General features: G+C 43.3%; 1 protein-coding gene across 1 annotated transcript in view; it reads right to left on the bottom strand.

Moving 5' to 3' along the window:
* ALK (ALK receptor tyrosine kinase) overlaps positions 1-12284 on the bottom strand; it is a 715534-nt gene that overhangs the window by 80839 nt on the left and 622411 nt on the right. Inside the window, exon 9 of the mRNA XM_025353516.1 lies at positions 154-323. Coding sequence (XP_025209301.1) covers positions 154-323 — 170 coding nt within the window. The remainder of the gene's footprint in view (positions 1-153; positions 324-12284) is intronic.

A 12284-nucleotide genomic window follows, 5' to 3' on the forward strand; every position in this document is an offset into this window, starting at 1 on the left:
TGTGTGCGCTTGCGCGCATGCACGCATATCTGTGTGGGGGCACATCTGCATGTGCGTCTTGGGTGACAGGCATGGGGAAAGAGAAGGCATGATTCCTTTTGCATTTTAGCTGATAGAGGAGAAGGGTATTGGGGGAGATGGGTAGAGGCCTACCTGTCAGACACGTCGAGGAGAGGCAACACCGTCCACTGCCACAGGCTCAAGCCTTCATAGGCGGCGACATGCCAGACCATCCTGCCTTGCTCCTTCCCAGTTTTGTTCTCCACTAGCACCAAGGACACGTTTCCCCTCAGGACTCCACGAATGAGCCAGGACATTCGGAGCTGTGAGGGCGAGAAGAGTCAGAGGACAAGGTATGATTGTTGAAAGTTCTACTTTCTGGAATTCTCCACTGAAGCTTCAAGGACCTTGCCAGAGACTCGGCTGGGTTCAGCCTGGTGAGAAGAGCTGGATGCCCACCGCCTGTCTTCCCAAGAGGCTTTCAGTGAAGTTCAAGTGACCTGTTTCCTAGGATAACTGAATGAATCTGTTAATTTTTTTTCTTGGGCAGGGACAACTGATGGGCAGTTTTGGAACTTTGTTCAGGTTAATATTATCATCCTATGCTTCACAAGATTCTGCCTGTGAGGTGATATCAAGATCAGTGGGGTAGTAAATGAACTTCCTAAAGAGTAGCCAAAGATTCTTGCCTGTGGCAAGAATTCACTTGTGACCTTTGGACAGATTCACTTTGCGACCTTGGACAAATGATTTTGTGACTCAGTTTCTTTTAGTGATTTAGGTATCATAGATTTATATCTCTTCCCCAAAGACTCTAATAATCTCATTTGAATGGTGCCATGTCACATGTCAGCTAACTAAAGACCCAATGACTTGATACCTGTGGCCACTGGCAGGCAAAGGCCAGACAAAAATCTACAAACCAAGATCTTTTAATATGGGCGTCTTTCAAAGAGGATGCCCACTTTGCCAAAAGGAAGTTACAACTGTCTGTTTTTCATTGTGTCTTTATTAAAAGTTTCTGTGGCATTGTTCCTAAACATTTGAAAGGGAGTTGTAACTAATAACCTTTCTAGGAAAGTTTAAGTACAGTCATTTTCAGAGGTAGGACATGCTATAAACAAGGTTCCTCGTCTTTGTGTTTAAAAACTTAGGACAACTACATCATATCATTGCCCAAAATAATCCTGTTCAGATCTTGTAAGAAAAAATGGTGGCTATTGTAGAAAGAAAGGTAAAATATGTCTTATGGCAAACTGGCAGTTTCATCAGAGTAAAGGTACCCCCTTTTCACTGATTCTCTTTAAATACCTGCTTCTCTGTAAATTGCCACTCCTTTGTCTTCCAGTCCTTGATACATGGTTGCCTCACAATTTGATTGAAGAAGTTAAGAACGATGACTGCAGCCCCAAACTTCCCACTTTTTTGCATACAAACCCTTCACTAATAAGGTCACACCAGGGCATTAGGGCCCTCAGGGACTGATCTACTTCTGAGACCCTGGACCTTATAAGCCTGGTCTATAACCACAGACTCTTCACTTATACCTTTCCCATTTCTCCATAACCTGGGTAGCCAATATGCATCTCCATTGAGACCTCCTAGGATAAATGAATGAATCTGTTAATTTTTTTTCTGGCCTCACTTAGCTTTCTTGTACCAGCTGGATGCCGTGCTTGGAAATTTTAGCTCTACCCCTGCTAACTGTAAACCCTTTCAGCTCTCAGCCCATGCCATGCAATGCCTAGGTTGGGCTCATACTTGACACATGCTTTCTCCTTTTGCTCCTTGGCTGCAGAATATTGGTAATTTGAACCTCCATGAATTCAGACTGTTGAATCTTAATACCCTGGATGTGAGGTGGTACTTGTTCATTCTCTGTTGATTTCCACAGTTGATTTCTGGACACACATAGTACAATGTGTGTTTCAATACTGACACTGTCACCTCACATACTGGCACTGCCACCCCCTAATGCCCACCTCCTGATCTACTGATTTGATTTCTACTTTACTGAGAAAGATCTACTATGTCAGGTACAATATCCTTCAGCCCCCTTCTCTCTTTTTTGTGGGCAAAGTGTTTATTTATTTATCCCCCTTTCTTTTCTTTTTCTCTTAGAGGAAGCTGCATCCTTTACTATCTTCCATGTTAGCCCTGCGCATTTTCTCTTCCCCAGTCTTTGCTCTTTTAGTTACTGCCCTTATTTCCCTCCTTTCCCCAGCATCTCAGAGTTGATCTTCTGGCTCCTTAGTCTACAAATAAGATCAAGGTTCACCCATTCTGGAGAAATATCCTTTATTTGATCCTCTGGGCTCCGCTGGCTTGCAACCATTTCTTTGCCCCATTCAGACGCTCCCATCTTGAACAGCTGGGATGTAACTGCTGCCTCTAGTTCCTTGTTGCTCATGCTCTCCTTAAATTCTTTCAACCTGGTCTCTGGATAATTTCCTCATTACTCTAGAAAAATAGAGTAACCATGTCCTTTATAACTCTGTGAACTCTTTGGAGTCTCCTAAAGTGCCTCTCCCACTCCACTCTTTCTGTCTTCTGAATTCTCTTGTATATTTCTGTCCCATTCTCCTGTTGATCATGCTTATCTGTGACTCGGCATGGTTTATCATTCCCTATCAAAAATTATGGCATTTACATTCCTCTATTATCTGAGGAAATCAACTTTTTCATCATTCAACAAATATTTGTTGAGCACTTATGCTGGGTCACATGAATTCTCCATTTCAGAATGGTATAAGACCTCTAGAATCAGAGCGTTCTGAATTCAGATCTGTTTTTGCCACTTTGGCCTAGTTATTTAATCATTTTGAAGCTCAGTTTCCTATTCTCTAAGATGAGAATAGTTGTATCTCTTATAGGGTTATAGTGACTGTTAACTGAAATAATAATTGATGTAACAAAATATTAAAAAGGCATTTTGGCTGAAGCATGGAGGCAGCGGGTGCCACATTTCAAAGGAAGTGTAAGAGCACAAGGGTGCAGAACTTTCAAGAGAGGTGGATAAAAATGAATGACATAATTCTTAGCCCCACACTCATACTTTTCATATTACAAAATGCTGGAGGTTGACTTTAGGAGAGAGTTTTTGGAAGGTGCTTTTGGCATACCACAAGTTCCACTTCACAGTCTTGCTAAGAAGAAGGTGGGAAGGGGGTTCCATCTTTATCTCAAGCCAAGAGAGAATGGTTTTATGATACCACATCAAAGACTTGATACTTATCCCCTGCAGTTTTGGAAACACAGTGGATTAGTGTCTGTCTCCTACCTGGAAGGTCTAAAGGTTGAACTAGGGGCTGGCTAGCTGCTCTGATGGCAGAACAATGCAAGGTGGCAGCACTGAGTGGCCTGCACTCCCAGAGTTTGCTGGGGCAGAAATGCATGAGTGTTGCATATGGGTGGGAGGAGAACCATGTATAGGGGAACCCATGCAGGGTCACTGTAGATCTTGCCTAAGAGGAAGGTAAATAGACAATAGTAGGAAGAAGCTGCCAGTATCTTGTGATGCCCAAGAGTGGAGGAAGGTGGAAGTGACCACCTACAATAGAGGTGCACATACCCGGCAGGGCACGGTGACTCATGCCTGTAATCCCACCGCTTTGGGAGGCCGAGGCAGGTGGATCACTTGAGGTCAGGAGTTTGCCAGCCTGGCAAACATGGTGAAACCTCGTCTCTACTAAAAATACAAAAATTAGCAAGGCATGGTGGTGGGCACCTGTAGTCCCAGCTACTGAGGAGGCTGAGGCAGGAGAATCCCTTGAACCCGCGAGGCAGAGGTTGCAGTGAGCCGAGATTGTGCCATTGCACTCCAACCTGGGTGACAGAGCAAGACTCTGTCTCAAAAAAGAAAAGAAAAAAAAAAGATGCACATGCTCTAAGTCAAGGCGAAAAATCCCAAGCCATAGTGGAGGGAATGAGGAGAAAGGTGGATCTACAAAGGAACCCCAAAAGCCCCTGTGTGAGAAATAGTAAGCCTTGGATATTTGTCACATCCAGAGAACACCAATGCAAGATTACCCAACGGTCTCCAAAAAGAACTTTCTTGATCCCCTGGACTCCTCTCACTGTCTATGCTTACAACCTCAACAGGTCAGAAGTCAATAAGATGACAGAAGAGGAGGAGAGGCTGGGTGGAGAACTAGAGAGGTCACTGACCACACCCTTTCTCTCATTTCAGGCTTTCCATCTGCAATAGGACCAAGTGTGGAGGGGGCAGGAGAGGGCAGGAAGGATGACTCTAAAGCAAGATTGAAGTTATGACTGGATGAGCATGCTGATTACCAAAAAGCCTGTGTTTTGCATTTTTAAGTGACTGAAGATCTGTCTGCATTACCTTCGAGTGATCAGAGAAGTAGCCTGTCAGTTTTCACCTAACAACCCACACAAGGAAGCTGAATGAATGCAGGTTCCAAACTTCCCTACACCAGTCTACTTGCCAAATTTGCACCTGCCTGACATTTCTATGCTTTTTATTCTTCCATTTACTCTACCTGCTTTTTCCTTCTGTCCCCTTAAAAAATGAAATCTCTTTCCTTTTCAGGAAGCCTTTTTCTTATCATCCATCTCAGAAACGACCTCTTCCTCCTCTTAAATCTTCTAACTAAGGTTATTGGGACCTGCTGCCTTGTCTTCTCTCTCTACCCTTGGTCATGAATTCCTTCAAGGCAAGGACTGTCTTATTCATCTTATGTTCACGGTGGCTGTCAAGCGAGGGCAGGTGGTAGGAACCAATCAACGTCAGCATGAATAAAATTGCATATCTATATAGGGAGACACTCTCATCTTTGCCAGGCTTTCCTCTTAGGGGTAGTCAATCAACTTTCCATCCTAGGAAGCTCCTTGGCACTTTCTTACATTCTATGAGTCAGGGACCAGGGAAGGGGAGAGGTTCCTCACTTCCCAGCCACTTGGCTATATTCTAAAGTGCCTCCTCCTCAGCCACTCCCTGGAACTTTTCAGTTTAAAGTAGAGTCTGCTGTTGGTATGAGCATGTCGGCAAGATGCAGCCCTGGCTTGTCTATGCTGGGACCTGGGGAGAGCCAGCAGCTGAGCTCTCTCCATCTTCCTGTTCTGTGTTTTAGGCCAATCAGGCTGGGCAAAAGAGAGAGAACTGGACTGGCCACCCAGGGATGGTGTGAAGGCTATGGCATCCTTAGCCTTCTGAGGAAATCTACCAGGATGCTTCCTGGGATTAGTCCTTAAGGGAGATCATCATCTACTCACTCACAGATAGTTACCGCTTCCTACTCTGTGCTGCATACTCTGCTTTTGAAGATGAGCTCCTGCCCTCATGGAGCTTATCATCCAGCCAGGAAGATAGAATTTAAATGAATGATTACAAATGTTCTGATTGTCGCAAAAGGTGAAGTAATTGGAGCCACTTGACAGTCAGGACATATGACACAAGATGATCAAGGCAAGACACATGACATCACACAGTAAAGACTTAGGTTCAGACAGCCACTGGACCCAACTGCTCAGAGCTAGGAACAAATAGGAGAATTAAAGAATTAACTTCTGACTGGGCGTGGTGGCTCACGCCTGTAATCCCAGCACTGTGGGAGGCCAAGGCAGGCGGATCACCTGAGGTCAGGAATTCGAGACCAGCCTGGCCAATATGGTGAAACCCTGCCTCGACTGAAAATACGAAAATTAACTGGGCGTGGTGGCAGGCACCTGTAATCCCAGCTACTCAGGAGGCTGAGACAGGAGAATTGCTTGAACCCGGGAGGCGGAGGTTGCAGTGAGCCGAGATCGTGCACTGCACTTCAGCCTGGGGGACAAGAGCAAGACTTCATCTCAAAGAAAAAAAAAAAAAAGAATTAACCTTCTTTCATCTTATAATGATACCTCCTATGTTTATAGCAGAAGACACTCAACTACAGCCACAACTCAAGCCAAGGCATGCACTGAGTTTCAACAATATCGCATTCTAGAAATAGATGCAAAAGGCCTGGAATAAGATTGCAAACTAGTAGCCAGTGAATGGCTGGCAAATGTGTATTTTTGGCCATTTTTTTTTTTCATCCACTGAGTGTTCAGTAAGGGAGTATATCCAGGCAGATGTTCTTCCTCAGGATATAAGCAGTCCACTGGCTAGCCATAGGCAGAAGAATGAAACTGGGTCCCACCTCTCACCATATATAAAAGTTAACTCAGGATGTATTAAGGATTTAAAGGTAAGACCTCAAACTATAAAAATTCTAGAAGAAAACCTAGGAATAACCCTTTTGGACATTGGCCTAGGCAAAGAATTTATGACTAAGACCACAAAAGCAAATGCAACAAAAATAAAAATTGACAATTGGGACCTAACTAAGGAGCTTCTGCACAACAAAAGAAACTATAAACAGAGTAAACGGATAGCCTACAGAATGGGAGAAAATATTTGCAAACTAAGCATCCAAGAGGGGATTAATATCCAGAACCTATAAGGAACTTAAACAAATCAAGAAAAAAAACCAGATAACTTCATTAAATAGACACTTCTCAAAAGAAGACATGCAAGCAGCCAATACACATACGAAAAACTGCTCAACGACAATAACCTCAGAGAAATGCAAATGAAAACCAATGAGATACCATCTCACACCAGTCAGAATGGCTATTATTAAAAGGTAAAAAAAAAAAAAAAAAAAAAAAGAGATCTTGGTGAAGATGCATAGAAAAGGGAATGTTTATACACTGTTGGTTGGAATGTAAATTAGTTGAGTTGCTGTGGAAAACAGTATGGAGATTTCTCAAAGAACTAAAAACAGAACTACCATTCAACTCAGAAATCTCACCACTGGGTATCTACCCAAAGGAAAATAAATCATTTTACCATAAAGACACCTGCAGTCACGTTTACTGCAGCACTATTCACAACAGCAAAGTCATAGAATCAACTTAAGTGTCCCTCAATGGTGCATCGGATAAAGAAAATGTGGTACATATATATCATGGAATACTACAGAGCCATAAAAAAGAATGAAGTCATGTTCTTTGCAGCAATGTGGATGTGGCTGGAGGCCATTATCTTGAGTTAATGTAGAAACAGAAAATCAAATACCGTATGTGCTCACTTATGAGTGGGGGCTAAACAATGAGTCCACATGGACTTAAAGATGAAAACAATAGATACTGGGGACTCCAAAATGTGGGAGAGAAGAAGGGGGAAAAGGATTGAAAAACTACCTACTGGGTAGTAAACTCACTCTTTGGGTGATGGGTCCAATATCTGCCCAAACCCCAGCATTATGCTATTGCATAATGTAACAAACCTGCATGTGTACCCCCTGAATCTAGGAAAAAGATACAAGCAGTCCAGAGCCTACGTCTTTCCCTTGGCCTACTTTTCACCTGTTTCTTCCACATTATACCTCTAAGAACCAGTCAGTGGTTTCCTGCTTAGAGTGTGGTCTTCAGACTGGTAATCCCAGTCTAGTAAAATCAGTGTTACCTGGGAACTTGTTAGAAATGCAGAATGTGGCCGGGCGTGGTGGCTCACGCCTGTAATCCCAGCACTTTGGGAGGCTGAGGTGGGCGGGTCACAAGGTCAGGAGTTCGAGACCAGCCTGGCCACCATGGTGAAACCCCGTCTCTACTAAAAATACAACAATTAGCCAGGCATGGTAGTGGTGGGTGCCTGTAGTCCCAGCTACTCAGGAGGCTGAGGCAGGAAATTACTTGAACCTGGGAGGCAGAGGTTACAGTGAGCTGAGATGGTGCCACTGCACTCCAGCCTGGGCGATAGAGCGAGACTCTGTCTCAAAAAAGAAAGAAAAAAAAAAGAAAGAAAGAAAGAAAAGAAAAAAGAAATGCAGAATCTTTGGACTGATACCAAATCCCTGTCCCTGTGCTCCTGTGACTCATCCCACAACCTTTCCAGAATGCACTGGAACCACCTGCCCTTTGCATCAACATTCATTCTTCAGTGGCTTGTCCAACCATCCTCTTTCCTTGCCTGCTGACTATGGCATAACTTGGAGTCTGTGCTTCAAGGCCAATGTGGATTAACTGTGTGACCTTAAGCCAACCACTTTCCTCCTCTGAACCTATATTTTGTTAAAGACAAACTTGTGATAATAACCACCACACCTTCCCTGCCTGCCTTAAAAGGGGGTTATGAAGTATGAGATGAAGAACATGGAAGTAGAGCTCCTGTGATACTGTGAATGGCATGGTGAAACCAGTGGTTTTCAACCTGGGGTGCAAATTAGAATCAGCGTTCCAGACAACCAACGTCTGGGCCCCACTCCAGAGACTCTGATTTAAGTAGATGTGTGTAGGTCCTGGGCATCAGCAGATTTTAAAATTTCTCTACGCGATTCTAAAGTGCAGCCTGGGTAGAGACCTCTGGGGAGCTGGGCTACTGAGTGCAGGAAGGGCCTGGCCGTCTCAGTGAGGGGTCCATTTTCATCTTAGACTTTGAGTAAGAGGCAACTCTTAATAACTTACAAATGGCTTAAAATGTGCCCACCATCACCAAGGTGTAGAGGCAGGGATTTTCCTACAGCGGGGAGTCTGCTGCTCTCAGCTAAGGGCCTTCTTGGGGCTGTTATATCACCTCCAGAAAAAGACTGGAATAACTGAGAGAGAGAGACAGAGAGAGAGAGAGAGGGAGAAAGAGAGAGAGGGGGAGAGGGAAGGGGGAGAGAGAGAGAGAGAGAGAGAGAGAGAGAGAGAGAAAGAGAGAGACCCCTTGAGCAGGAATGACCTGAGGATGTATATGGGGCTAGAACTACCCTCTTGGACCTGCAAGATAAGGTTTTTACCAGTTTCTTAATTAGAAGACTCAGAGGCCTGGTATCAGTTCTGAGTATTCCTTGTTGATCACATGTGTCTGACATTAGACAGCACTCACTGTATGTGGTTCCTAGAGCAGATTGCAGGCTCTAGAGCAGACTGCAGGCTCAAGTCCCTCTCAAAGACTTTCATTTCCCTTATATAGTCCTTGGTTAGAGAGGTCCCTTGATATCATTTTATGTAAATACCCATGCCAAGTAGACCCAGCTTGATCTTGGCAGTCAAGTTTCCGGTCCAAAAACACCCTTAGAATTCCATCTTAAGATCTGTTTCTATCTGGGTGGCCGATAGCAGAGGTCCTCAACCTTTTTGACACCGGAGACTGCTTTCGTGGAAGACAATTTTTCCACAGACCAGGGTTTGGGGATTGGGGGGTGGTTTCAGGATGATTATACAACTCACCATAATGTCAGATCAGTGGGAGCCTTGAGCTTATTTCCTGCAGCTAGACAGTCCCATCTGGGGGTGATGGGAGACAGCGACAGATCATCAGGCATTAGATTCTCATAAGGAGCACGCAACCTAGATCCCTTGCATGCATATGCGGTTCACAATAGGGCTCGCACTCCTATGAGAATCTAGTGCCACCACTGATCTGACAGGAGGCAGAGCTCAGGCAGTAACTCGAGGGATGGGGAGTGGCTGTAAATACAGATCAAGTTTCGCTCACTTGCCTGCCGCTCACCTCCTGCTGGGCAGTAGTACTGGTCCGTGGCCTGGGGGTTGGGAACCCCTGGCCTACAGGATATGAAGTCATTTGTTAATTGACTCTTTACTGAATGCCCGGAAGCTGAACTAGGAACTTGCACGGAGGCTTATCTCATTGTATATTGACAACATCCCTTCATATAGATATTATTATTCCACCCATTTTTCAGATGCAGAATTGAAGGCTTAGAGAGTCAGTCAGTCACCCCTGGGCATTAAGCCCACAGGCTGCAGACCTGGAGTCCACACTATGTTGTGTGTTCTTTCTACCATACATGGAGTGCAATGCCCATATAATATATTATGGTACTCCTTAAAGCTTTGGGGGCATATTGCAAAGATTTTCCAGATCTTCGTTGCTCAACGTGTGGTCTGTGGAACAGCAGTGTGGGCGCTACCTGGGAGCTTATTAGAAATTCAGGGTCTCAGGGCCTGCCCCAGCTCTTCTGAATCAGAATTTATATTTTAACAAGATCTTATCCTGGAAATACTTTCCTGTTGGAGAAATTAGGGAGCTAGTGAATTTTAATGCATTTACAACCATTGTCCCCGCCAGACGATTAACAGTCGTGTGTGTGTGTGTATTCACACAAATATGGGAAATCTGATACAAATTCTAAATTATATTTATGGGATATAATGCTTGCTGGTGCCAGTAACAATAAAATTTTTGATCCTTCTAGACACATCCTAGTAGATATAGGTTATAAATGGCAGTGTTTGACTAATAAACTCTTTTATATGCAGACAGCAAATGAGACAAGTGAGTAGAGACAACACCACGAGGACGCCACCAGCAATTATATCTTCTGGTTCCAGCCAGCGCTTTCACAAGGGCCATTTTTTCCTGCCTCTCGGAAGGGACTGATAGACTTTCCAATTATGTGGTACCAGTGTTTGTCATTTTATTAATTAAAGTCCTGTATGTAAAGCAGGAACGGCATTGTGGCTAGGCCTAATGCTATTATTTCTCTCCTGGCCCATTCCTCCTCCAGAGGTAATTATTGCAATTTTATGTCTTGAATATGCCCCATGTTTGCTATGCATACCTCATGGCAGCTTCAGGACAATTGCTTCAACCCATAGAAAATAGTGTAATGATATTTAGCCTGCAGTGTTCAAAAGAGACTCAATGATATCAAATAATAGCTATTCTGCATGCAACATCCCCAAATGTAGGAAGTGCTCTGAGGGGGGAGGTGCTATCTTTCTTCAAATTTCTGAAGACCTGCATGAATTCCAATAGTAGAGACAAAACCAAGGCTAGATGCTGTAGTGTGTATTTCACTTCAAGAGAAGGAAATACATTTTTAACAGAGATGCTCAAAGATGAGCTTGCATGGTGGGGGTACTCCCTGGGTATTCCCCATCCAGTCTCTGTTGAATGACTGGGATTGGAATTGTCATCAGGAACATCTAAGCAACCTCTGCATGGGGGTTAAGGCTCTCCCTCAGTATAGGGTGCCAGAGGGTTGTAATTCTCAGTGTGAACTGGTAATTTTGACTTCCCTGGTTTCAATGTGGTATCTTCTTAACTTCAGCTGAGAATACTGACTCACTGCAAAATCCAGTGTTTTTGTTCACCATCTTCTAATTCACCTTGAAAAAAGAAACACCACCACTCTAGCTATAAATAGCCTAATGACATATCAACCCAACACAGCAAGAAGCTGGCCAGATGCAGATTTTTGATAACAAGCAAATAAAACATGTTTCTGGCAAATGCTTGCAATTAAGAAATGCTGGATTCCTGGTCTTGCAGGATACTTAAAAGATCAGGATTCTTCCTGAAAATACCACTTACTGTCTCCTTTCTGAAGGATCATGAGGAAGCCAGGGAACACCAGGGGACATCCATATGCCCTCTTTCTAAAAACATGAAGGCTACATATAAAAATAACCACCTTGGGATCCCTGGCTGGTGAGGTTATAAAATTACAAGTTATTTATTTTTTTCTTTTTTTTTTTTCCTGTGGTCTTTTCTTTCTTTTCCAACTTTTTTTTTTTTTTACAATGACTATCTGACTTTTGATAACTAGAACAAAAATAATGAAATTAATTTAGAGTATGCAGCTTTTAAAAGCATGTTTATGAAGACTAATATTGATATGGGAAAATGTCATGTTAAATAAAGAAATAAGACACAGGATGTTTATATTTATCTTATGTAAACCCTTTCTCTATAGCAAAGCTCAAATCTCAATCCATCTGTCTGGAAGGAAATGCACCAATATCTTTGGGGGGTAAGATTTTGGGCAATTTCAATTTTCTTCTTCATACTTTCCTGCATTTTCCTAATGTTCTACAATGAACATAAAGTTCTTTTATAATCAGAGAAAACAATAAATGCTATATTAAACAGGTGGTAAGAGAGGATGCTGATGTTGGAAAATAGTAAAAGCTAGCACTATGTTTTTACCCACTTCAGAGAGAATCAAGTTACTGTGCCTGTACTCTAGGCTTTGTGAGGGAGACCAAGGGAGGGTGGGAGCTTCTGCAGAATGAGGTGGGACAGTGCTATGAACAGAACACAAGCTTTCGTATCAGAAAGAATGGTCTATTTTTTATGTATCATATAATATCTCAGAGCTTCAGCATCTTCTTCCGTAAAGCGGGGTCAACAGTCCCCTGCTTAGATATTTATTATGGGGCTTTAACAAGATTATATGAGACCAGTGCCCAGCTTAGCGAAGACATTTGATAAATGTTAGTTCCTTCCTCCTGCTGGGGACACTTTGTTAGAGATAAACAGTTCACAAAAAAAAGCAATAGGACAG

The sequence above is a fragment of the Theropithecus gelada genome, chromosome 13 (genome assembly GCF_003255815.1).
Source record: "Theropithecus gelada isolate Dixy chromosome 13, Tgel_1.0, whole genome shotgun sequence".
NCBI classification, from domain to species: Eukaryota; Metazoa; Chordata; class Mammalia; order Primates; family Cercopithecidae; genus Theropithecus; species Theropithecus gelada.